Genomic DNA, 26,681 nt, shown 5'->3' with positions numbered 1-26,681 from the left:
GTGCACTCAATAAATGCACGCACGTCTATAGCCCAAGCATATGCATCACAGGGAACATTATCCATGATCTTCTACATATTGGGATTCCTCGGATTTCATAGAAAACAAATTTACAAATATGCAAATAAAAGAGTTCATGAAATACATAAGATGATACAGTTTGGAGCAATCTGAAGACATGTGATACCTGCTATCCCGACCAAATATGGGCTGCTAAATGATTTATAATTATATGAATTCTCTTTCAATATAAATATTTATCAAGAAAAAAGATTGAGTTATTAATTCAGAAAGATTGGGTACTATTCCTAGCTGACAGAAGCATGGCAAACCCATCTTCTTTGGGGCTATTGGAGATACTGGTGATGCAAATCCACATCAAGGATTTAAACCAAGGTAATTTATGTTTTAATAAAAAAATCATATTGTTTTGAGCAGCCTACGTATCAAATAGAGATCAAACAAACAAGATAACAAAATTTAAATATATCCATCCGTCCTTCTAAGAATTCTAACATGCATATCTGATAAACTAGTGTACATGCACTCTAGCATCATAATTTCCCATATTCTACGGGAATTAAACCATTACTATTTTATAATATATAAATTATACACAAAATATAGCACCAATATAAATTAGATTATATTATGAGAACACTTCTTGATTTAAGAATTGAACATGCATGAAGTTGAAATAAATATGTTTATTGTTACACACATGCAAGAATTGGATGTGTGGTCCGAGTCCGTGGGTGGCCTCAAGTCCTACTTCCCCTCCCCTCCTTTCCCTTCCATCCATCTATGACATCCTGCACACCCACTCTCTATTTGGGGTTGGTTGTTGCTTCCATTCCTACTTCTTTCTCTCATCCTGTATCTGCCAAGATCAAGTGATCCTTGAGAGCTCTTTCGTTCCATTCTCTCAACATTATGGTCATCACATCTTTATCGCGAATCTAAGATGGTATGTGTTTCATTGTTCATATTCTTAAGATATTGAATTTGAATCATTGCCATAAAAGTTTCCCTCAATCATTCTTTTGTTCGTTCTCTTCAATTATTTCCTCATGTGAGTGTGATTCAGGAACTATTGTTAGTTTGTGCTAGAAAGTCAAGCAAATTGTGCGAGTTTGCACCATCAAACCTTTTGACATGACTTTTATCTCAGTGACATTATTTGTTTGATTTATTGTTCTACATTTACAAAAAAAAACGTTCATATTGATAGTCTTTTCAAAGATTGTATGAAAAGTAGAGAGAATAGAATAGAAGATTACAGATCTAACATCGTAATGCATCACTACTGGCATCATGTGTAGTTGTCGAGATGGCCATCCATTGCGCAATGCCGTTGACCCGGGCAACCTGTGCTTGTTGACACGCAGCTGATGGATCGGACGGCGCAGATGGCCTCGAGATTCGTGGGGCCAGCGGTTAACTGAATCTCCCCAGCCACCGCGTCGCGCCACGCGCTCGCCTTCCGTTTCCACCAGGCGACGCCAACTCTTCCGCCCTCGTGACGGGATCGCGCCGGAGATCGCTCGCCGGAGCGGATCGGCGTCTGGCGCGGCGAGAGCGGCGGAGAGCGCTCAGAATACGGGATGGTGGTGGAACCGGCACAAGCACCGGCGGATCTGAGCGCGGCGGCGCAGGTGAGCGCGCTGCCGCTGCAGGTGGACCTCCTGCAGCTGCCGCCGGAGGTGCCGGCGCCGGGGGCGCCCGCGCTGCGCGGCGTCCTCGACCGCCTCTTCGCGCACTGGCTCTCGCTCCCGGACACCGCCGCGCTGGTCGCCTGCCTCGTGCAGAAGGCCAAGGCGAGCGGCGGCGGGGCGGTGGGCGCCTCGATGCTGCCCTCGATGCTGCAGGGGGGCGCCGCCGTGCCGCCGCTCTCCCCGAGGTCGCCGCGCCTCTCGCGGAGGCCCAGTGGGCTCGGCGCCGGCCAGCCCAACCGCTCCGCGTCGCCGCTCCGTCCAGCCGCCGCGCGCCCCGCCAAGGAGGTCATACCACAGGTACACTCCTCGTGAATCCGCCGATCGGATCACGCTTCCGCTTCTCATTTTGACAAATCTGCACGAAATTGAATTGCCATGAACGATTTATCAATCGAATGCTGTTTGGCAGTTCTATTTTCAAGATGGCCGACCGCCGCCGTACGAGGTGAAGAAGCAATGCATCTCTACCGTTGATCAGCTCTTCGCTGGCCACTCAAATGGTCTTCGAGCTCAAGGTGCGTTGAATTGGATGTGTACCAAGGAGCTCAAATGCTCTTTTTCCTTTTGACACGCTGTGTTGCATTTGATTAAATGAACTGAACTCGTGAAAGCCACTTTTAACTACATCAGGGGCCGATGCTAAGACAGTTTTGTCATGCCCAATTCTGTTAGTTATAATGGCAAGCAAGTACCGCTAGAAATTTTCATGAAACTGACAATTATCCTGATCACAGCAGTTTGTCTGTGAGGATGTCAGCTAATCCTTTTCTTTCTTTCTTTTTCCTTTTGGGTGACTCTTTTGGCCGCACGATAGAATTTCGGATGGTTACCAGGGAACTCTGCAAGCTGCCGACATTCTTTACCACTGTTCTTTTCGATAAGATTGACAAGGAGAGCACAGGATTCGTGGCAAGGTAGTTGGCAAACTTTATTTGTCTGCAGTGCAAACTTATTGTATGACAAACTTTGCACTACTTTCATTATTCCAGGGAGGCCTTCATTGATTTTTGGGTGAATAGCAATTTGATGAGTATGGATAGTGCTACCCAAGTATTTACGATTCTGAAGCAACCGAATCATAATTACCTCACGAAGGTGACTCTCTTGTCCAAAAAAACAAACATTGCACAGTAAAAGACTTGAGCAATGGACTCTTTCAGCAAAGCGCACTTGTGGTTCATCCTTGTTGCACTTCTCTAATCAATGTTTCATAATGATTGATTGATTTAGGAGGATTTTAAACCAGTTCTTAAAGACCTTTTGGACAACCATCCTGGTCTGGAGTTCTTAAAGAGTACACCTGAATTTCAAGAAAGATATGGTAGATTATATTTGCCTGGCTATAATCTCTTAGATTGTATAAAAACCCCATCTTGTATCGTCTATGACTTATACATCATTATTTGTCAGCTGAGACTGTCGTATATAGGATATTCTATTGCTTGAATCGAATTGGAAGTGGTCATCTATCACTTAGGGAGCTGAAGCGTGGAAATCTACTCAGTGCGCTCAGGCATGCTGATGATGAAGAAGACATCAACAAAGTTTTAAGGTGATACATTCGAATCAAATCTAAACACTTCAGCACCTTTCTGTGCATATACTTTTCTGTGGCGCTCTACGACAAGTGCAGCTATTTTAGGGATGCACAACATTGAACTTATTGATTTTTGTTGCCTGTAGGTATTTCTCATATGAGCATTTCTATGTGATATATTGCAAGTTCTGGGAGCTGGACACAGACCACGATTTTTTGATTGATAAAGAAAATCTTATTAAGTATGGAAACCATGCATTGACATATAGGATTGTAGATAGAATTTTCTCAGAGGTTGGTTTTCCTCTTCCCACCCCTCACCCCCTACCATATCATATTCCTCTAGTTCTCTTAAGAATACTGAACGTCTGTTGAAAATTTTAAATGATACATAACAGGTTCCTAGGAAATTTACAAGCAAGGCTGAAGGGAAAATGGGGTATGAAGATTTTGTCCATTTTATACTGTCTGAAGAGGACAAATCAACAGGGGCAAGCCAGGAATATTGGTAGGTAACTGATGTTTGTTTTAATACCTCAACTGAGTGATACACTGATTCTCCAGCTATTTTCAGTGGTACTATAGTATTTATACTTTTTATCATTAACAACGTTTTGATTCAAATTTGTTTTCCCTATCACCGAAGCATCGGTACCATCTCTTTTAGTTTTAGGGAATCTTTTAAACACTTCCAAGGGGATAACAAAACATAGGCTGGATGTTGTTTGTTTACAGCAAAACTTTCTATCTTTTTTCATGAGGCTATTCACAGAAATGTGAAGTGAGTAACTCAAAAATAATTTCAACATGAAGACTCAGACTAAAAAGGTACTGTCACAAGAAATTCCCATACTTTGAACGGCATAAAAAGAAATGACATGCACTATACTGGTTCTTCTAATGGTCAGCCTATCCTATCCCAGTAGAATTCTTGACTACTGGTCCTTCTATCAATGGCTTCCTTTTCTATAAATCATATGCTTAAGGAATGAATGAATGTGTAGTTTTGGAGACATTCATTGATCTTTTGTATAGACCCTTACTCTATTTTTTTGAGGTGAAGACCCTTACTCTATTTACTCAGCCCTTGATTAACTCCAAGAAATGAGAACAAATACAGGAAGTTGGAAAATTCATTCTTGACTAGCAAGTCCAATATAAAGGAATTCATCTATTTCTGTTACAGTAGGCTTTGATCCTCGGCCTAAATGGTTGTGCTTCACCTAAATTGTCATGTTAATTTGAGCTTCTGTTAACAGCAGTCAAAAAGTTCAACTTCTCATAATAATGCATTGATGTCATCTTTTCAGGTTTAAATGTATAGATCTTGATGGCAATGGCATACTCACACACAACGAACTGCAGTTCTTTTTTGAGGAACAACTTCATCGCATGGAATGCATGGCCCAGGAACCGGTTCTATTTGAGGACATCTTGTGTCAGCTTATTGACATGATTGGACCTGAGGTCATATGAATTTACGATTTTTGTAGATTACCTAGTTCCAAACATTTCATGCTGAATTAGTCATGCACTATTTTTTGTTCCAGAATGAGAGCTATTTGACATTGAAAGACTTCCGAAGGTGCAAATTGTCTGGGCATTTCTTCAACATTCTCTTTAACGTGAACAAATTTATGGCTTTTGAAGCTAGGGACCCATTCCTCATTCGCCAAGTGAGTCAAATTCCTACTCATACTTATAACATCCATTGATAATCTGATATATTTGTTTTTTGATCATTGGTAACACCACATACTTTTTTTTGATGCAAGTGCAGATGCGTGAAGAGCCATCATTAACAGATTGGGATCGTTTTGCACGAAGAGAATATGTAAGATTGGCAATGGAAGAAGATGGCGAAGATGCTTCAAATGCAAGTGGAGATGTTTGGGATGAGTCACTTGAATCTCCTTTCTAGATTGTATATGTTGTGGCATTTTGGAAGACATCAGATCATTCGCATAGAGGCATACAGCTCTAATAATCTCAAGGGGAAACCATGAAGGCAGTCAAATATGAACTGTTATCTGATATAGTGATATCTTATTTCTACAGAGGCTATACTTGAGGCAGCTGCACACTTGCTGGCACCATCCAAGTTTGGCATAGAAGCTGAGACAAATACTTCCATTTAGCTTGTTGTGGAGTACATTTGGTCTTGGTGACAGTGATTTTTGTAGCAACGTGCATGTTGGTCTAGTATTGCTGCTATGCTTTTATCGGTTGATTCATGTCAGCAACAAGTGCACAACAACTGCTGATTATTATGAGAGCACATCAAGGTCTAGTGACAAATAAGGAGAAGAGCATGGGTCCTCGTTGTGGATGCAATCATTGTATGGTAGATCGTGAATAGTTGGCACCACAACTTTTATTATCCTAGGGTTTTCATTCAGTGGCGGAGCTTGAGTAGCTAATTGGGGGCGGGGGGGGGGGGGGGGGGGGGGGGGGCTAGCTATGGTAATCTTCCCTGAAAATCAATGAACAATATCTGATTTACTGTTCATTTAGTGGTAATTTTCATTGCCCAGGGGGGCCATGGCCACCCCTAAACTCCACTAAGCTCCGCCAGTGTTTTCATTAGATATCTACCAAAGTATTCTTTCATTGTTGAATAAGGTTATCAAGAACATTTTGCTTGTGTATCCTGTATCTATGTTTAGTTTGTAGTCACATGAACAATGGGCTGTAATATTATGATACGAGATTTCTCATTATTTTATAATGCACCTTTTAGATGTAACACCTGAAATACCAATAATAATGAGAGTAAAATATGCAATCAGTGATGGACTCGAACCATTTTTCTGCTGAATGGATGTGGATTCATGTAGGATGATGGAACGCCCATGAAGCAGAACTGTTTATGACAGTCTAAGACAAAAGCAATGCTACATCCAGCAGAAGCAGGGAAATTGACCGGTGCTTTTTGACCATCTTTCTACGAAGATTTACTAATTTGCAGACAAAGCTGCTTATTATCACTTCCTTTTCATCTTTAGTAGATTATCAGCCTAAGTAAAGCTAGCTGTTGTCAGACCAATCAAACTAAACAGTGATTCATTGGCTGCCTGCAAAGATCATGCATTTGCTTTCGTTGCTCCACCAATGATTGTCTCCTGCTCGAAAGAACATATGGGGGCAGGCAGGAGAGTCACAGAAAGGAAGGGCATATTGTCCTCCTGGCCTTCTTTCTAAGCAAAATAAAGGGCAAAGAAGGATGGATCGTTCCGACAACGGTGGAAAGAAGCTCGAAGGATAATACAACTAGGCACCTCCTATGCTCCAGCTAGGAAGATATGAGCCTAACTGACAGCAAAACACCACCTACTGAGATGGTCTGCAATATGATTAATTGACGTGAACAGTTTAATACTTCTCCCATGGCGTTAAGTGCCATATGAAAACAATGTCGGCTTGTTGTTTCTACGCGTTACCAGGATCCAAAGGTCTTGATTCTCTTACGTGAGAATTCATTTTTCTTCTTCAAAAGGCCTTGATTGTTTTGCAGTTAAAAGATGAGAAGGATATATCATATATGTAAGCTGGGAGGAAGCAAACAAAAATGTGGACTGCAATTTCTTGCAGGCTGAATTGAATATTGCTCATGAGTTTTATCCTAGAAAGTTGGTCAGCAACAAGCACATGCATATGTCCTCTATGACAGAGTGCATGAATCCCAATTAAGTATCATGTGGAGTTGATACAGATCCCGTTTAAAGAATTCTCGTTAAGTCATGAAGAAAGGGTCTCCATCTGACACTTTTTTTAAAAAAACAAAGAAATAAACTAAGGGACTCAACCTACCAATAGAATTCTTTTAGGGGGGTAAACTCTTCTGACACATAACCTGCCACCAGAAAAGAAAAGGATTGTGGAAAAATATACTGGTTTAAACTATATCCAAGGTTCACTGCCTCCAAGTAGCCACCAACATTTCTTTACTAAAGTGATGCTTTAGTTAAATTAATCGTAAGGGCAATGACCAGATTCAGCACCGCAATCCTATTAGCGATTATGGTTCAGTTCCTTTTCTAGAATCCACAAAAACCATTGTATGGTGCCAGTACGCCACACTGTACTAAATGATGTCCATTCGCGTTACATACTTAATTTGCAATCGTAGCAAAGAGACAGGTGCATCTAAAGTTCAAACCACTAACTACTGTGGTGGCAAAGGTACTTAGCCCACAAATCACATCCCTATCCTCTAATATCAATTGTATAATTGAAATAGTAAATGATTGTCCTAATAATAGCTTAAAGGACCTAGCCATTGGCGTCATCGGAAAAGCGCTTTTGATCAGCTCCTTTAGGGTGCTGAGGTACTCAAAAATGCAAAGTAAGGACAAGCCTTGTTCATGCTAGTGGTATCTGGTTTCCTTACGCAAGATGATTAGCCTTGTAGGAGATGTGCACTTGTCGCCTAGGACCTGACCAATCCCCCTATTCTGGCCAATAAATTCCAGTGCGGTGAAAGTATACCTTCATTTGAAGAACAACCTAAAGATATCACTCTGTCAAAATAAAAGTAATAAAACAGACAATGACAAGGTATGTATGCAAAATTGCTCAGGAACATCGTTAACAAACATAATTCACTAACTGTTTTCAACAAGAAGACAAAATTAAGTATGGGTTGTGTTATACGAAAAACTCTACAAATCGAAAGTTTTATCAGGGTGTGTGGAACATACCGATGAGAAATGCAGCTAATCTTCCACCTTCCCCGGTAACTATATGATGAAAAGAAAAGGCTGGTGCACGAAAGAGGGTGGTCAACAAAAGTCGCTGATTATTGCCTTTTTGTTGACAGCAACATAATATGATTGCTAGTCGGTCCAAAGAACAACCATTCGTTCTACTACTATCGACATTTTGACACATGCAAGTTTTCTTGACAATTTGTAAGTTCTGATAAAACAGTCATTGCCACTTTAAGTAGTTGAGTACGAAAAAGCTTTCAATTATACCATACCATATACCATGTGTAAAATAAGGATGTTTTCATGTGGCTCCAACAAAACTAAAACCAGTTGTAACTCCATTCCAGAGTTCAACAAAGAACCATGACTGCTTACTAAAAGTACAGTATCAATTATGTCATTCAGAAATGACAGCACGTCTACCTTAGAGTTTTAGGTAAAACTAGCTCTCTGTGAATCTCAAAAAGATATGCAAAAAAGAAGTTGCCAAAAGATTGACCAAACAGTTTCCAACTCATACGCAATATGCCCCAAAGTGGACGAAACAATTGGTCCTCGTTTAACCTTAGCAACCTTGCCACAGATATTGTTGTCACATCTCTACATAAAAAGCATAGAAGGAAATGGCTTTACTTGGTCACAAGAAACAGCTTGGCCAAAGCACATAATAGATAGCTGTATAATTGCAATGTATTATTGTGCACCGTAAATCTGTGATGGTACTTGCGAGTCCTAAATGGCTGACACAGTTCTTTTTTCATTTCAGATTTTAAGATTAAGATTCTGGTGTTTAAATTTACGAATGCATGGAAATAAAGAAGAAATGATGTATGCATATAATACTTCTCACCTACTTTCTTGCTATATTTTTTTTTGGGGGGGTTGTCTCAAATGCACGTTTGACGGTATGACATCATTCCGTCATTCCATATGAAGTTTTACGGTTGGTGTATTGCAGATTGTACCTGGAATAGAGCAAACGGTTGTTACTTCTGACAGAATTTCCTCACCAAAAGACCTTTTTTTCAGAAAGTCTAGCTTTCCTTGTGACATTGACATATTTGCAACAAAACATCAAATGGTCGTATCTAATTAAACGAAGATGATAATCTCAAACAGCCACAAAGTTAGAAAGCAAATTTGCTTACAACACAGGTGGGTCAGTGTCTTCTACTTTAGGGGCTGCTTTCTTGCAATTTAAAAGGAACACACCCCTCCTCATCCTTCCCCTCCATTCATTCAAGACGTGGCTCGAGGGTAAAACCACTGCTTGTTTCCTTCTACACGCTGCAAACTTCCAAGCCCCTCCCTTCAGCATGCAACAAAATTGTGTAGCCAATTTAGCATGCCTCCCTGGCTTGGACTTCATTAGCTTTTTCCTACCACAAAATGATCTCCACATCTATGATTTCGATCCACTGGCCATGGTTGGTCCATACAACTGCAATGTAAGTACCACCATCAGCTCAATGCCTGCTGGGATAGCAGACAAGCAAGAGAGGCGCAGCAACAATGAGAGGAAGAAGAGAAGGTTAGCATCAAACCGTGAGTCTGCCAGGAGGTCCCGCGTGAGGAAGCAGAGGCGCTTGGATGACCTGTCATCACAGGTCGCGGAGCTCCTGGATACAAACCAGAGGCTTCTTATTGAGCTCAACCACATGATCGCTAGGCATGCTCGCATAGTTCGTGAGAATGCCAAGCTTAGAGAAGAAGCTGCTGACTTGCAGAAAAGGCTCAATGAGATGGAAGTGGAAGAAGCCGAAGCTGCACCAGGGATCCCTGAGGTGGCTTAGTTTGAGAAAAATCGTACAATATCGTGGCTAGCAGCCTCGAGGAACTGTTGTGCAGATAGATACTAACTCAGTGGTCCATTTGTTCAAAGGGAGCATATAACTATATAAGTACATATAGGAGATTACATGCTTTATTATCTATATTCTTCCATCTAATATTTTCTTCAACTAATATGAATCGGCACGATCGAGCTCTGGCTGCAACATAGCAAGGCATGGTTTTCCTTTAATAGAAAGGTAGATAAGAATCTGATCATCTGATTGAGACCATTTCACTGCAGGTCCTAACAGCACTTTCCCTGGGCATTATTTGGCTAGGTGCTTTACCAACAGGCAGACATGTTTACCAGATCCCCCTGGGCCCCTTGCAAGATGCAAGGAGTATCTTATCTTGGGAGATCAGAAGGAAATTGTATCCAAATAGCAAATGTGAGCTGACCACAAAGTTTAGCAACATGAGCCAAAATTAGAAAGCCCTATGTGAACATATCTAATCAACCATTAAAGCATAGTCGAATCCGATCCCGCAGCTACTGTTGCTAACCTGATGAAGCTTCATGCTTCAAGTTAAGCAAGAAAAGAAGTTTCCAAATGCTCCCTGCCTGCCTAAGGATCACTCGCCCTGTACACCCCCAACAGCGAGCTGAATGCCACGTTTCCCAACTCAAACCAACGAATGATCCATGATCTATAGTTGTAAAATTGTGCCTCTCGGTTACCTCTTTTGCGAAGAAGTCGGCTGCGCAGATGCCGCCGCCGCCCATCGGCCGCCGGCGTCTGGCCGCCGCTGCCGCCGCCGCCGCCGCGCCGGGAGGCCGCGGGGCCACCTATGATTTGGATGGGCCTGACTCCTTTTGACCCGAGCTTTTGACCGTGGTGGTCACTGGTCAGAAAAAGTTGTGGGATCTAAGGGTGTGTTTACATCACTTTGCATTTTGCGTTTTTATATTTTGTCAAAAATTTTTTAATATTTGAAGTATTAAATATGGACTAATCACAAAACTAATTACAGATCTCGTCTGCAAACTACGAGACGAATCTAATGAGTCAAAGTAATCCATTATTATAGCATGTTTACTGTAGCATTACTGTAGCAATTTAGTGTCTACTCACGTCATAATTAGACTCATTAGATTCGTCTCGCGATTTACAGTCTATTTTCATAATGCAATTTATTTTTTGACTACATTTAATATTCCATAAAGTGATTTACAAAAATTTTGTGTTAAGATTCAATACGAGGAAAGCACCTGGGCCAGACGATGTTGGTTCGGGTCCCTTTTCTTTATTCCCAGACTTTGTTTCTCAAACACCTGGGTCTGGGTGAAAAGGATGTGTTTACACACCAAACGAAATCTAGAAAATCATGCTAAATCTGGCCGGCTTAGAGTTTAGAATTGGAACTAAGAATATTGTTAAGCTCATTTAGATGCTTATCGAACGGCATCAAGAGTTTGAGATGATGTCTCTTTCATTTCTCACTAAGCAGTGAGCAGATGAGCTCAGTGACTGACGTGTTTCGCCCATCTCAGAACGGGAGAGCTCTCTCTAGTTCCTATGGTAATTGAAACTTTTTCATGTCAATTCATGAGTTCCAACTGATCTCTACCTCTCATTTCTGTGGATCCCACTGGGCGCTGGCATCGCCAATCCCCATTGGAAATTCTAGATAGAACTTCTAAGGATTAGAAAAAAATTGCTACATTCATGCCAAACTGAGGTGGTGAAAAGGTTATTGGGTTGACTAGAACTGAGCATATCAAGCTGCAGAGGTTGAACAATTCTTGACACTAACATAAAAATATAGTAAATACACAGTGAACGTTGAAGTCGTTCATAGTGCCACTGACAGGAACCGTTGACGAGTTCAATCTACTCAGGCACTCAGCTGGTTAGTTCAGCATCCTGTTAGTCGGCATCAGGTAGCCAGTCCTCTGCTACCGCCCCATCAAGATGCGCCTTGCTCAGGTCTATTTCCTGAGCATTCAGCTGCATCTCCTCCGCCCACTGCATTCCCGGTGTTTGTGTCTCCACTCTGCCAATATATGTAAGAATTGGTCAAATCGCAGCGAAAATTGAAGCATCAAAGTAGCTTTGTCAAATGTGGAAGACAAAACTGACTTCAGATGAAATCCTAGCCATTTCATTTTGAGAAACATGGTGGAGGCAGCATAAGCATCCCACAAGACTGCTTGAAGAAGCCACTTATGGGCTCATGGCTGCTTTGTTCCAGGGGATATAATGGATAAAAAAAATATCGAGGTTTTAGCAATGCTGCAATGGAGCAGCAAATACACGACTTCAGTAAGGTTTCAGCAGAGGAAAATCAACAGCTTCACAGATTTTCTTGGTAACACAAAACTATACATCATTTTGAATGTCCACATATTTACTTCTTTAGCCTTCTTCCCAAAATTGCAAGAGGTAATCCAATCCAAAAGAATCTAATAATGGATTAAAAAGGAACAATTGGATATGCAAAAAATTAGCAAATGCACAATACTGATATTTTGCTGACAAAGTGCCAATTCTGATGTAGAACAGGCCAAATGGGGTCAGCTAACATGATGCTTTCACGATTTCACAAGTCCAATAAAATAGCACCATGAACTACAAGCACAGGTGGCAGCCATGCAAATAAGTGGGGCTCAGTTGTCTACTTGTCTTTGCTTCATGGGTGATATTCCAATGCAACCAAAGGATAAACTGAAAGGAGAAGGAAACTAACGATAACAGTCCTCAATCCTCAATATGATACATGATCTAATTATTTTAATTTATTTCATTCGGAAAGCATATAACAATACGAAAGGCACTGAGGTCCTCTGGAAATCTGATAAGCTGAACACACAAATCGAAACTGACTGTTTGGTTATGTGCTAGTGTTCAACACTTCAACCTAGATGCCAAGTAATTTACATTAACTAAGTATGATCCAAAGCAGATGGAACTTGAAACAACAGTAATGATCATTTCTGTAGCAGATATATTTTTGAAATATGAAGGGAAAAACTGAACCATGTTTCTGTAGCAGATGCTGCAATCATGATTTGCCTACATCAGCATACAGTTTGGCACCAGTTCCACTATCAGAGTAAACAAAAGACACTATAGAAAAGTCTATTAACGAACACAGGTTCTAATATCAACATATTAGTTGGCTTGACAGCAATTGTTGTTTACTGGTTTACTGCTCATGCATTTCTATGTAAGCATTAGCATTCTGAACCACTTATTTCTTCAAAGTTCAATTTTATACTTTATCCGGTTTGTATATTTAGTGGCCTTACATGCACCGCACTGGTACTTAATTGAACTACAAACATAGTTTGAGTAGATTTAGGCTTGGGTATAGCCGTATAAAAGACGAAGACAGTAATCAACTAATCATAGTGTCTTCCTGAACTTCAAGCATTCATTTCGTGCATACTAAGAACTGTTTGGAAGTAGAAACTCATAATCACGAATAAAGTACTAAGCAACTACACTTGCCAATTGCTAAATGGATAAATTCTAAATTCTAAACCAAGTTGTCCATTGCCATATGGATAAATTCCAACCCAAACCAACTACAACGAGTTGAACCAAGATCTTCACTACAACAAGCCCACTCATATCATACCTGCACTGGTTCCGCCTGTTGTGCCACGGATGCAATACTCCTCTGTCGCCGATCATACTCCGCATCACCGGTGGGGAGCTCGAATCGGCACACCGGGCAAGTGTTCTTTATGGCGAGCCACGGCCGAATGCACTCCGTGTGGAAGTAATGCTTGCAGGGGAGCCTTAGGACACTCAGCCCCGCCGCGATGCAATCCTTGCACACGGCGCAGCCATGCGAGGCCTCCTCTTCGCTGAGCACAACCTCCTGCAAGCCCTCCACCGCTGCGCGGGACGCCGGCAGCCGCCGCACGGCTTCCCCAACTTGCCCCGCGATCATCTCGATGAGGTTGAAGTCGGCGTCGTCGGTGTCCGCGGCGCCCATCACCATCCAGCCGGGCCGCACGACCTGTGGCGCCACGAGGTCGAACCCGCCGCCCAGCACGAGCCCTCCCCCCTCGCCCATATCGTCGTCGCTGGTGACCGCCTCATCGGTGTCCACCAGCGTCTGGAAGCCCCCAACGACCGGCCGCGGATCGAGGCTGAACCCGCTCAGCATAAGCCCGATCCCATCGTCGACGTCGTCGGCGGCGGCGGCAGCCTCCTCGATGACCGCCCCCCGCTCGAGTTCGAGCCCTCCGCCGCCCTGGTAATTCCGTGCGATTAACTCATCCTCCTCCTCGGAGGCGTCCAAGGCAGACACGAGGTGGGGGATGAATTGGCTGAAGCCTCCGTCGGAGTCGAAGGAGCGGCCTAGGGTTTCGAGAATGGGATCCTCGTCGGAGGGCTGGGACGCGTGGTCCTCGCCCATGAAGACGTCGGCCCCATCGCCATCGCCGTCGCGGAAGGCGAAACCTGAGATGCAGAACTCCTCGCCGTCGTCGACGGGGCCGCCGATTAGTCCCTCCTCCTCATCTCCGTCGCCACCGTAGTCGTCGAACGGGTCGTAGTCGTCGTCGTCCTCGAAGTCGAAGCCGAAGCCGATGCCGAAGGGGTCGTCGCCGGCGAACCCCGCCATTGGGAAGGCAGCGGTGGCGGATGGGGCCCCCTCTTTGTTTTTAGGGTAAAGTCCATTTTTGGACCTTATACTTGTCATGGGTGTCTAATTTGCAACCTAAAACACCAAAACCAGACAAAACACATACGCGAACTATTGAAACCGTTTAAAATTCAACCCTACGCCCATTTGATACTGGTTTCTATCCACGTGGACCCTGGTTTTGGCCACATCAGCCTTCTCTCCTCTCTCTCTCAGTCGTTCACTCTACACTCTTTCTTTCCTATGTCTCTCTCATCGCCGGCGGTAGCACGGAGGAAGACGAGACGACGGCGCGGCATGGCATGATCTCCATGGCCCACGGTGGCACGGAGGATGAGGAGGAGGCGGCGCAGCCTCCATGGTCTGCGGTGGCGTGGCCTCCATACCCCGCGGCGGTGCAGAGGAAGATGAGGTGGCGGCACGGCCTTCATGGCCCGCGGTGGCACGGAGGAAGAGAAAGCGGCGGCGTGGCCTCCATGGCTCACGGCGCGTGCGGAGGAAGAGGAGGCGGCGGCGCGGCCTCCATGGCCTGCGGCGACGCAGAGGAAGAGCAGGTGGTGGAGTGGCCTCCATGGCCCGCGGCACGAGCGGAGGAAGACGAGGCGGCGGCACGCGCGGAGGATGAGGAAGCAGCGGCGTGGCCTCCATGGCCCATGGTGGAGTGGCCTCCAAGGCCTGCGGCGGCGCGGAGGAAGAGCAGGAGGCGGCGCGACCTCCATGTCCCACAACACGCGCGGAGATAGACGAGGTGGCGGCATGCGCGGAGAAAGACGAGGCGGCGGCGCGGCCTCCATGGCCCACGGCAGTGCAGAGGAAGAGCAGGTGATGGTGCGGCCTCCATGGCCCGCGGCGCGCGTGGAGGAAGATGAGGCTGCGGCATGCGCGGAGGAAGAGGAGGCAGCAGCGTGGCCTCCATGGTCTGCGGCGGCACGGAGGGAAGAGCAGGAGGCAGCGCGGCCTCCAAGGCCCGCGGCGCGCATGGAGGAAGAGGAGGCGGCGGCGCGGCCTCCAAGGCTCGCGGCGCGCATGGAGAAAGAGGAGGCGGCGGCGCGGCCTCCGCGGATGGTGTCGCAGCAGAGGTGGTGAAGGAGGCGGGGGGGCTCCATGGCTGGCAGTGCGGCCTCCGTGGATGGCGTCGTGGCGGAGGAGGCAAGGAGGCCTCCATGGCCGACGGCGGGGCGAAGGAGTTGGCAGCGACGCGGCCTCCATGGCTGGTGTCGGGGCGGCAGAGTTGGCAGTGACGCGACCTCCGTGGCCGGCATCACAGCGGCGGCGACGGAGGAGGTGGCCTCCATGGCCGGCTCGGGGTAGTGGCGGAGGAGGAGGAAGAGGAGGCGGCCTCCGTGCCCGTCATCGGTGCCACAGCGGCGGAGGAGGAGGCGGCCTCCGTGGCCGGCGTCGGGGTAGCGGCGGAGGAGGAGGAAGAGGAGGCGGCCTCCGTGCCCGGCATTGGTGCCACATCGGCGGAGGAGGAGGTGGCCTCCGCGGCCGGCGTTGGTGCGGCGGCGGCGTAGGAGGTGCAGAGGAGGCGGAGGCGGCGCTAGATTGGAAGAGAGCGACGGCAGTGGCGAGGGAAAGTGGAGAGAGAGAGAGGGGAGGGAGAAGAAGAGGGGTGGGACCACCTGTCAGTGCTGACATGTGGGTCCCATAGTGCCACATCAGCGAAAACCATCCCAAAATCACTCAGGGTTATGTTATGTCCGGTTTTGCACAGTTGGAGGTGTTATTTGTCCGGTTTTGTAGTTGTAGGTTGTAAATTAGACAACCATGATGAGTATAGGGTCCAAAAATGGACTTTACCCTTGTTTTTACCCTTTTCGGATTCGGAGGAATGGATATGGATGGGTCTCGAAGCCGGCTCTGTGGGCCCGTCCAGGCCCATCCGTTGGTTTTTATGGGACCACGGAAAATCGGATTGGGCCTGGCCTGGGTCAGTGGGTGGACCCGAGGGCCGGCAAGTTTCCGCCTTCAATTGCCTTGACTCTTTCAGTAATACGCTTTTCCGGTACAATAGCGTATTCTTGCATGACAAACAGCCTAGCATGTAAGACGAGTTTGACGTGTCATCATGCAGTAAAAAAATCAATAAAAAGATATTTTGAATTTTATATTGGACATAAAATGGGAAAAGGTCGAAGCGATTTTTATGCTCGGAATTTGGTACGCGACCATCTGGCAGTGGACATGCCTGATTTTTCTACGTGATGGAAAAGTACATCTTGCCTGAGTTTAGATTTTAGAACCTCGTCATAAAGAGCTTCCAATCAAATTGTATCTTTCAAGTCGCTATAGTTCCACATTGACATGAAGTTGAAGACTTCCCCGCAAAAAAAAAATAAAAAAATCTGGGCTTCATCCTCGACGACAATGATATCAGAAGTTTGGAAGGCAAAGGTGAAATTGACAGTAATGTCCTTATCGTTTTGCCCAGGACATGCAAATTCTTTTGCAGCCGGCCCTTTATTCATTTATGAATTGGATAGTGTTTCGTGTTTTTCGATACTAATAGAGGGGCTCAAATAAAAACATGACGGTGAATCTCCGCACGGATCCACAGAATCCACCTTTCCTGTCCTGTTCTCTCGCTTGTCAGTTAATCACCTCGCCGCAAAATCCACCCTCCCCGACAACACAGTCTTCACCTTTGCCAAGTGGCAGGCAGATTCATCGTCACTCTAATCCGCACCACCGGCCGGTCGCCGGCCGCCGCCACACGCCTCGTCGTTTCCCGTGGATAAGACCAGCCATTTCCGTCCAAGAAAGGCAACGCGGCACGCAACCGGCCAGGAGCGATCCAATCCGGCAAGTAAAAGGAAAGAAAAGGGAAGCAAAGAGCAGCCGCGTCACCGCGGCGGCGGCGGCATCGATCCTCACCTGCGGAAGGGAAGGAAGGAAGGAAGCCAAGACAGGGACGCAAGCCGAGCTGGAAAGCCTTTTCTTGGCAGGCGGAGGGAGATATTATTATCCTGTATCACCAACCCGCGCCGACCTTCGCCTATAAGAAGACCGGAGGTGGGAGGAGGGAGCTCCTTCTTCTTTACAAGCACAAGTTGTTCTCTACTTCTCTTTGGTTCTGTGTGCTCCGCTAGGTATGCTCTTTCCTTCATCTCCGGTGTTCATCTCTTTGAGCGCTTGATGCGAATCCGTGCCGAGGATGGAAATCGTTGCTTGGCCTTTGGGTTATTTAAGAGGCGGGACGACTGAATGTTTGTCGGCGGTTGTTCTGAAACTTCGTTAAGTGGTGGAGCGTGCATTCTGTTGGAGAGTTTAGATTTTGGCGTGCCTTATGTGAATTATCATGTTCATGGAGCTCAAAACTCGTTGCTTTATGTAAAATTTCCATCCATTCCTCTTTATTGAATCAGTCTTTGTCTCTGCTGCACTCGAGTCACATGCATATTTCTGAGATCCATTTTTTAAGCACTCCATGATGGTGTGAAAACCTCTGATCCTCCCGAGTAGTTGTTACTACTAGTTCCCTAATCGCTAGGTAAATCAATTGGACTTCTGATTTCCAAATTTAGGAGTAGGCAAGGAATTAATTGAAGACGACTATAATGGATATGGCAATTGGAGGCCAACATTCTTTTGTCCTAATTCAAGTTTCTCACATACACAGGTGAGTCAAACAAATGGGGATTGGGAATGGATCATCAAGCGATGTGCTGTTCACATCACACAAGGCGATGCAAGATGAGACCACGCCGCTTCTCCCAATTAAAGCTGAAGAGGATGCAATTCACGAATTCAACGGAGCTTCTTTCTCTGGTGCAGTGTTCAATCTGTCAACGACCATAGTAGGGGCTGGAATCATGGCTCTGCCAGCGAGTATCAAGATGCTAGGCCTCATCCCTGGTATTCTGATGATTGTCCTTGTGGCATTGCTCACTGAGGCATCCATTGACATGCTGGTCAGGTGCAGCCACCAGGGCAAGATTACATCCTACGGGTGGTTGATGGGTGAAACTTTTGGGCAGTGGGGGAGGATTGCACTGCAGGTGTCTGTGGTGATAAACAATATTGGCGTGTTGATCGTATACATGATTATAATTGGTAAGCATCTGAAAATATCAAAAAACCAGTGCCTACTAGTGCATGTTTAGTTGCACTCTTTCTTAGTTGCTACTCAAACATTGCTAATCTAGAGTTAGCTTGGTCTCAAAAAAAAATCTAGAGGTGGCTGAAAGTCCATGATCTCCTCAATTTTGCATGTTTAGCTTTCTCACAAGGTGACCTGTATTTGTTGATAAAGCTCAATATGATAACTATGTGTTTAGGTTGAGCGCTTTCACATGAAAAGGTAAGTGTTTGCCCTGAATATTCAGTTTAGCTCTTTCGACGTTGATGTGAGTTCCTTTGTTCATACCATTTTAAGTCGATGTAAATTTTCAATTGTAATGTCCAGAAAGATGTACTTGATCTAGTTTGCGCATGTGCTCGTCAAGTGCAGGAAATGGCCTCTTTTTTTTTTGAACCATGAAAATGGCCTCTTATCCTCTTAGGGATCTCTTATATGTTTGAGCAGATGATGTGTCTTACATCAAACTATTATTGATACTTCTACTTCATCTTTGCTGTAGGGGATGTCCTATCAGGAACATCAACAACTGGTGTTCATCACAGTGGCATCTTTGAGGGGTGGTTTGGACCTCATGTATGGAATTCTCGCCCTGTTGTTCTCCTTGCCACAACTCTTCTTGTGTTTGCTCCATTGGTGAGCTTCAAGCGTTTGGGTAAGTATGTTCTCCACTAGACAAAAAAAAGGTTCAATATGCTATTTTTTCCTTTATGGGCACAGGGTACCACTTTAGTAAACGATACATCCTTGGTCACAGATTCATTGAGATACACATCTGCGCTATCAGTTGCTCTTGCTGTGGTTTTTGTTGTCATCACTGCTGGAGTTGCAATTGTCAGACTCATCGAAGGAACTGTGGAGATCCCCAAACTCTTTCCTGAGATAGATGGAATTAGTTCTGTCTGGAAACTGTTCACAGCTGTGCCTGTTCTTGTTACTGCCTACATCTGCCACTACAATGGTCGGTCGCCTAGTCCTCACTTGGTTTGCTCTTTCTGTCATTCATTTATGTGATACCAAACATGTGTTTTTTCCTGCTTGTACAGTTCATTTCTGTAATACCAAACATGTGTTTTTCATGCTTGTACAGTTCACAGCATTGACAATGAGCTAGAGGACAAGACTCAAATTAAACCAATTGTGCAAACTTCACTAGGACTCTGCTCAAGTGTTTACATTGCAACAAGCTTCTTCGCATATCTCCTCTTTGGTGAGGCTACTCTGGCTGATGTGCTCGCCAATTTTGATTCCGATCTTCGCATTCCGTTCAGCGCTGTGTTCAACGATATAGTGAGAGTGAGCTATGTGGTCCACATCATGCTCGTCTTTCCTATAGTCTTCTTTGCCCTTAGGCTTAACTTGGATGGGCTGCTCTTTCCCACTGCAAGGCACATTTCTCGTGACAACCAAAGGTTCACCATCATCACAATTTCCCTCCTTGCTGTGATTTATCTTGCTTCCATCTTCATACCGAGCATCTGGGACGCGTTCCAATTCACTGGCGCGACAGCTGCTGTGCTTATCGGTTTCATCTTTCCTGCCATGATTATACTCAGGTAACTTGTTATAATACCCTTGGAGTGATGTATAAATAAGTATTATTTGTTTGTAGGTCTACTTGGCTTTTGCAATCTTGCACCTAATAGTCATTTTACTTTTGTTTCTAAAGGGACCCTTATGGTGTTTCAACCAAGCGTGACAAGGTTTTGGCTGTAACCATGATTGTTCTTGCTGTGGTCTCAAACTCTGTGGCCCTGTACAGCGACACGCTTAACATCTTCTATAGGAAACAGGAGGCCTAGAATCCATACCTCGATGGAAACAGAAGTTCTCTGTACAGTTAAGAGTGATTGTTGAGCTCAAGTTACAACTACGCAGCGGAGCTGAGGTGATTTCATTGTGGTCAATAATTTTTGTTTTGGTTGCTTTGAGATGATCCGGTTTGCCGCATTTGTCTATTTTGCTGAACATATGCCACTTGTGATATGATCAGCCGTGCTTGTATTGATGCCACTGAAAGGAACACTTTTGTTTCCTGTGGTTGTTTATTCAGTCATCTTGAAATGGATGGCCTGAAAAAACCTGTTTATATAAAATAATGCAATTACAACTACATTTTGTGTAAGGAACTGATTGAGATAAAATGTGTGGGTGAAGTTGAAGGGCGAGTAAAGCTTTGGTTCTGTTTGGCGACTATGAGGATTTATGCAAATTTCATTTCGTATTGCAAATGTTCATAACGCAAGGCTATCTTTACCAGAAAACTCATTCAAACCTTACTTGTTCAGAAATAAGTTCAAGAAAAATAGAAGGAAAAGAGATAAATTTTCTGAACTCATGCTACGACAGAAGTTTAGCAGAGCAGGAAAGCATCGAGTTCACAAGTCAACGATCATCTTGTGGCCACCTTTCCGCGGCGAAATTTCTCTTTTGGATGAATCCGGAAAAACACCCAAAAAGTCTCGCACGTAGCCAGTAGTCTGTCAGCTTCAGATGATGTTGCAAACTTAAATTATAGTCCTAATTTAAAACTGAAAGCCAAGCCAATTTGAAGTCCTTAACTTGGTAACTAAATAAACGTGCAGCCTTGCACTCGAGTAGCTTTCACGCAAGAACGTCCAGCGTCTTGGAATTGAAAATTGAGGGCTTTGCATGCCCATTGAGGGCGCCCATGAACCTGCGTAAGCGTGGATGGAGTCTGATCCCCTGTCGGAACATGCCTGGGTTGTGTTGATTTCTTGGCATTAGTCAACGATGGTGGGTCCAGTTTGCAAAAAAAAAATGTCCTTCCTGTGATGGAAAACTCTTCTTGACACTCAGATCAGTGTAAGGGCAGCCGCAATGTATGAAAAAGCTGACCTTAAGATAATGTTTGCATCTATAAAATTAGCTATAAACATTGTGGAAATTAGCATTAGCTCGCGGTGCACCTCAGGCGGTCAAGCCTAAGGTCGACCACAAGCAATAAATAAAGCATTTCTCTCTCCTCCCTCTGATCATCTCGTCCTCTTGCAGTTGAATCCTAATCATACCATTGTGTGCATTGCTTTAACTATAGCCAACTATTTATGGACCCCAACCCTAAGATCACAATACACCAGAACGTCCTCTTGCCCTAAAGGGTTTAGAAGCAGCCAAGATCAATGAAATGGAATTATTTTTTAGATAAAGAAATAAACCTGTCTCTATATCCATCTGGTGGATATATACAACCAAGAGTTACATGAATTTTTAGACTCTAAACCTCGAAAGATGACATCAAAATACAAGAAAAAAGCTTTAAAATAAAGGAAGAAAACTAAAGACTAGCTTCAATTTTTTTCTACGCTCCAGTTTCATCCTTGTAAAGCGTAACACCAAACCAGTATATCTCTCGTCTTCTTAGAAATTTGATATCCAATCACTGATGCCGTTAATCAGACTAAAGGATCTCCAAGGCGAAGTTTCACGAAGAAAATGACATCGAAGGTGCAGCCGCCTCATAATCCAGCAAGCCAGGAAATGATCACTTCTCTAGATGCTTGCTGAATTCAACATGGCAGATGTTTCCATTTGCTGTGCTCCCATTTGTGCTAACCCTTGGGTTGAACCTAAGCCTCCAAACTTCTCGATCACCTGTTGCAAATGGAAGTATTTAAAGTTTATGTGCTAAAGAGGCTATTGCTAGTTGCAGTGCTGGTATGTCTAAATGAAATGAATTCCCAATTAGTGAATTTCGTTGGACTGGTAGATGTGATGTAGCAGCTAGTTGTGATCCCTGATTACTGAGTTGCATGAGTAGTTTCCAGTATCGCTTCATATTTACAGTTAACAAGCATGGCTCAATTTTCTTACCCTCCATTTTGCTGGACCCTGACAAGAAAATGATACGAGCTGGGGGGTGAGTACGAGTTTGAATTTGAGGTTTGGGAACCTAGGATATGTGGTCCGCACTCAGCTTTTGTAGGCTGAAGTTGCAACGGACCCCTACCTTGACCTAGCTCAATAGTTACAACTTTAGTACTTTGCACAGTAGGAGTTAATCATTTCACTTGACTTGGCAAGGAATGGCTATTAAGTGTGTAAGCCGTTGAGTGCCGAAGCATAAACTAGATTGTTATCGTTCACAAATATTGATTTTATCTTCTTTGGCATACTGGATCCGTAGTCCAAAACAACAAAAGGGGATGTACAGTGTTATTAGAATCAAGATCATTAATTGTTGTCATGGCATGTTCTGTTATTTGCAAGACTACTGCTCTTTATATGATGCGTGTTTTTGCTGCTACCAAGCACTGATATTTTTTTTGGTTTCATTAGGCTCGTGACTGGGAAGTGCTTTGAGATATAGAGTAATATTAGTTTCAGTTTTATTAAAAAAATGTTAGTACCACATGTTGAGTAACAACTAACACATGCTTGGCGGCTTGCAATATACTCTGACGGATAAGGGTAATAATTACTTGAAAAGAATGAATATATTTGTTAAAATTACGAGAACCATTTCCCCCCTAATCTGGCCTTTGAAATGAAAGGCGGATTATTTTCCTTTGTTGTATGGGAGTTGAACCCTCAGCAATGTTCCTTGGTTGGATTATATGGTTATTGGTTAACTTGTGTTGATATGCTGTATGCTGGCATTTGCGTTTACAAGCATCTTCCTATCTCAATTTATTTATAGAACAGTACTTAGTTTTCTTGCATGGTTCTCGATTTCAGGGGACTAACAATCAGCTAGCTCTGCTTGAGAAGATGAATGACCGCGTAGCACAGGAATACAGCAACTATGGTGATGTTGCTTCTGGTCTGCGAGTCTTTGTGGAGCAGCTGAACAAGAAAAGCCGAGGCTTTGACGAGTACGTATCGCAGATTGATGCTATTGATCAACAGGTGACTGAGTTCGAGGCGGTAGTGTCCATGCTCGACAAGCATGTTGCCCTCTTGGAAAAGAAAGTAAAATCTGCCTACCACATTTCTTCTTCTACCCAATGATTCCTAATCCAGAACTCTGGTTCTTTTGCCAGCACTTGAGCTTATCCAAGATATGTATATTATATTCTGGAGATGCTGATTTTCCAGCATTGCAATGATGCTGTCAGATCCCAAGTTGTGCACTTGTGCTGCAGTAACTTTCGGGCATTTGTTGCCATTACCACAATATAGTGGCAAGTAGCCAGCAGTTGGATTTTTGTCAGGAGCTTGATGCATGGGATCTACATACGGGTCCTGATCATTAGGCTAGTCTCAGTGGGAGTTTCATGAATACAGATATCTAGACTGGAAATTAGGTAACCGTGCCAGATAAGTTTCATGGTGATGAAACTCTCCTCACATCCCATGAAACTCCATCCTTCTCTCTTCTTGCCACGTCAGTAAAATTAATAATATTTAATGTCATGAAACTCTCAATGAAACCTCCACTGAGACTAACCTTATTGCCTACTGTTTCCACGAGAAACCTGCCCCTGTCGTGTAGTGATTTCTGAAGGACCGGGCGAGCTGCAGTTTGCAGTGTACATGCATGCTACCAAAGATTCCTCCAGATTTTTCAATCCGTGGAATCGGCTGCACGGGACCGGTCAAAATGACATGTGGAGGCCCTGGAATTGAATCCCGTGGCTCTGAAATTCTTGAGCTGGATGATTTCACATGCAGCTCGGCATCTCGGCCCTGTTTGGTTTAGGTTAGCACAAGTAGCACAAAAATTTTGACCAATAATTAAGAGTAATAAATAAAGGTAATTTACAAAATTAACTCCACAGCTGTGTTCTACTTCGCGAGACGAACCTAATGAGGCATTTGACAGCACGATTCGAGGATGGTTACTGTAGCATCACTGTAGCCAATCATCGATTAATTACTATCATTAGATTCGTCGTGAAAAATTACACTCATCCGTGAAAAGGTTTTGCAAATAAACTTCATTTAGTTCTCCATGCATTGAAGATTCTTTTCTCGGGAAATGTGTGCTAGTAGTACTAGCAGTAAACCAAACAGGGCCCTTATGCTTCTTCTATCATTGCAGATTGTGCTGGAACTTGGACCGATTACCAATTGCAAGTTTTGTCCATGTCCTCGACTAGTTTGTGATACCATACGATAGACATCATTGCTGCTGAATTTTTTTTTCTTTTTGAAACGACTCATTGCTAACGATCAAACCCGTTGTGCAACGAACTCGATTCTATCGTTTGAATCTCTTGGAGACCGTATGAATTCGAGTGAAATTTGGTCATCTCTCGCCTAGATCGGATCAAGGCCCGTACCGAGACGTCTCGGTGCCCTCCAGCACAGGCAGGTTTGACCTCCATTTGCCCCGGGGAACCCGTCGTTTTGACCTCGTGTTCGCTGCCCCAAATGTCACCAGTAGATGCAGGAGCTCAGGCCGTGTTTAGTTCTTTACGTGTAAAAATTTTGCGTTGGAATTTTGTTAATTTGAAGTACTAAACGAAGTCTATTTATAAATTTTTTTGCATAGATGAGTTGTAAATCGTGAGACGAATCTAATGATGTTAAGTAATCTATGGGTAATCTATAATTAGCGGATGGTACTGTAGCATCACTGTTGCAAATCATAGATTAAGTAGGCTCATTAGATTCGTCTCGCGATTTACAGTCCATCTATGTAAAAAAATTTATAAATAGACTTCATTTAGTACTCCATACATATGTACCAATATTCGATGTGACTTTTTTTTTTACGAGTAAAGATTTAAACATGGCCTTATTCAAACAAGCAGGTTCCTTCAGACACACAGCGAGCGAGACTCTTCTCCCAAAAGCGACACTTGCCCGCTCGACAAGTTAAATTATTAGCGAGGTGACAGCGATCGGCTTAGCCTACTAATGTAACGTGGCAGCGCCGTCGGCACATGACACGCTGGATCCCGGGTCCAGCGGCCCCTGAAACTGGGCGGTGGGACCGGGCTCAGTGTGGCCCGGTTGTCAGAGGGTGGAGTCCAGAACAATGGCGTGTCATCGTGGGGCATGACCTAAGCTGGGTTAGGCTTGCAGCTTATTATCCAGCGCGTCGACGTCGAGCTCAAGGCTGTGGGTTGCTCGCTGCAGCTGAGCATTGGTCCCTGGACTTTTGGGATATTGCGTGATGGTGTCGGCTTTTCTTCTGATGGGCATGGTCACATAAATGACTTTTCCAAAATGTGACATGATTTGTCCCCTTTTTTCCTGATGTCGAGAAATGATTGTACGTGTTAATGGTGGTACTACTAGTTTAGGACTTGCTTAGGTGTTATAGCGACTCAGTTTTTTGTTCTGAGGTTTCTCTGAGCTTTGCTAGCCTAGCATCATGGCATTGTTTTGGTTGGCATCTTTGGTTTCTGATGCTGTTTATTCGGGTATACTTTCGATAATGCCAAAGACAAAGGCATTGGTACTATGGCAGATGGCACATAAGGATATATTGCTCATAAAATAAGCAATGGATCAGCGCTCAAGTTCAACTTAAGAAGCAAAGCATGTTGGAGTAACTAGAGGTTTGATAATTCACATCTCACATATTTAAACCAACTTCATTGTACTGAAATGATTGTACTAAAAATAGTTTTCTCAAATATTAAGACTTAAGATAATGTATGTTCCATAGCATATGTTCCCTTTTTGTACTCAGTATGTATTAAAAAATCATCTTAAATCTAATGGTTTCATATTATTTCATATGGATTAATCTCTGAATGCCTTACACCCATGTACCCCACGTAAATCGAATTGTTACTATAAGATTGACGCTTTTATGTCCATGATTATAGTTAAAACAGTGCAAAGTGCATTTACCATTCGTTGAGTTATCCCCACAAATACACAAGTTAGGTGCTCTACCGAGCAACCAAAAACCATCAGTAAATACTAGGGGGCGAAAAGGGAAGTTATATAGAGTCCACTATTACTAAAGTTATACTAAAGATGAAATTAAGATCACCTTTCATCTAAACGAATAGCAGTTACAATTCTCATGCAGTTACAATTATCATGTAGATATTGTATGTGTATGTATATACCATCTCTAAGGTCTTTAGACTATAATTCGCTCCAAAATGTTACAAATCTCATTTGCACGTCATTTTCGTTCTTTTTTTTTTCCTAAACTGCTCTGGCTCTGCTGAGGTTGTTGAATTGGAGACCCGTTCTGCTTCAAACTGCCGGGCCTCTCCTGTCCTGCAAAAAAAAAAACTGGAGCAAAGATCACACACAATTGCGAGAGAACACTCTCTCTC

At 44.0% G+C, this 26,681-nt stretch overlaps 4 protein-coding genes across 4 annotated transcripts; 3 read left to right on the top strand and 1 right to left on the bottom strand.

The window, feature by feature from the left end:
- Positions 1–1,467: 1,467 nt before the first annotated feature.
- Positions 1,468–6,040, top strand: LOC120654930 (probable serine/threonine protein phosphatase 2A regulatory subunit B''delta). Its single transcript, XM_039932609.1, has 11 exons — positions 1,468–2,012; positions 2,125–2,230; positions 2,530–2,629; positions 2,705–2,810; positions 2,946–3,036; positions 3,126–3,267; positions 3,399–3,546; positions 3,651–3,760; positions 4,563–4,719; positions 4,803–4,928; positions 5,033–6,040. Exons 1-11 carry the CDS (start codon positions 1,605–1,607, stop codon positions 5,171–5,173), a joined length of 1,635 nt encoding a protein of 544 aa, XP_039788543.1. The 5' UTR covers positions 1,468–1,604; the 3' UTR covers positions 5,174–6,040.
- Positions 6,041–8,810: 2,770 nt separating this feature from the next.
- On the top strand, positions 8,811–9,947 carry LOC120654929 (basic leucine zipper 8-like). The gene has a single exon (XM_039932608.1). The coding sequence runs from the start codon at positions 9,278–9,280 to the stop codon at positions 9,752–9,754; it is 477 nt and encodes a 158-aa protein (XP_039788542.1). The 5' UTR covers positions 8,811–9,277; the 3' UTR covers positions 9,755–9,947.
- Positions 9,948–11,437: 1,490 nt separating this feature from the next.
- On the bottom strand, positions 11,438–14,409 carry LOC120654928 (E3 ubiquitin-protein ligase SIRP1-like). Its single transcript, XM_039932607.1, has 2 exons — positions 13,377–14,409; positions 11,438–11,789 (listed from the first exon to the last, which is right to left on the bottom strand). Exons 1-2 carry the CDS (start codon positions 14,370–14,372, stop codon positions 11,703–11,705), a joined length of 1,083 nt encoding a protein of 360 aa, XP_039788541.1. The 5' UTR covers positions 14,373–14,409; the 3' UTR covers positions 11,438–11,702.
- Positions 14,410–17,082: 2,673 nt separating this feature from the next.
- LOC120654927 (amino acid transporter AVT6A-like) lies at positions 17,083–20,644 on the top strand. The gene is made up of 6 exons (XM_039932606.1): positions 17,083–17,482; positions 18,013–18,446; positions 18,974–19,126; positions 19,229–19,432; positions 19,562–20,027; positions 20,141–20,644. The coding sequence occupies exons 2-6, from the start codon at positions 18,026–18,028 to the stop codon at positions 20,271–20,273; spliced, it is 1,377 nt and encodes a 458-aa protein (XP_039788540.1). The 5' UTR covers positions 17,083–17,482; positions 18,013–18,025; the 3' UTR covers positions 20,274–20,644.
- Positions 20,645–26,681: the final 6,037 nt, after the last annotated feature.

This window comes from Panicum virgatum, chromosome 1N, assembly GCF_016808335.1.
Source record: "Panicum virgatum strain AP13 chromosome 1N, P.virgatum_v5, whole genome shotgun sequence".
Lineage (NCBI taxonomy): Eukaryota > Viridiplantae > Streptophyta > Magnoliopsida > Poales > Poaceae > Panicum > Panicum virgatum.
Note: the sequence above shows the minus strand (reverse complement) of the source record. Positions and strands in the feature narration are given on the sequence as shown.

Coding starts and splice junctions, on each gene's coding strand:
- LOC120654930 (XM_039932609.1), top strand. CDS start 1,605: ATGGTGGTGGAACCGGCACAAGCACCGGCGGATCTGAGCGCGGCGGCG. Junction 3,268..3,398: donor GACATCAACAAAGTTTTAAG/GTGATACATTCG, acceptor TGTTGCCTGTAG/GTATTTCTCATATGAGCATT. Junction 3,547..3,650: donor TAGATAGAATTTTCTCAGAG/GTTGGTTTTCCT, acceptor GATACATAACAG/GTTCCTAGGAAATTTACAAG.
- LOC120654929 (XM_039932608.1), top strand. CDS start 9,278: ATGCAACAAAATTGTGTAGCCAATTTAGCATGCCTCCCTGGCTTGGAC.
- LOC120654928 (XM_039932607.1), bottom strand. CDS start 14,372: ATGGCGGGGTTCGCCGGCGACGACCCCTTCGGCATCGGCTTCGGCTTC. Junction 11,790..13,376: donor AACAGGCGGAACCAGTGCAG/GTATGATATGAG, acceptor ATATATTGGCAG/AGTGGAGACACAAACACCGG.
- LOC120654927 (XM_039932606.1), top strand. CDS start 18,026: ATGGGGATTGGGAATGGATCATCAAGCGATGTGCTGTTCACATCACAC. Junction 19,433..19,561: donor CTACATCTGCCACTACAATG/GTCGGTCGCCTA, acceptor ATGCTTGTACAG/TTCACAGCATTGACAATGAG. Junction 20,028..20,140: donor CCTGCCATGATTATACTCAG/GTAACTTGTTAT, acceptor TTGTTTCTAAAG/GGACCCTTATGGTGTTTCAA.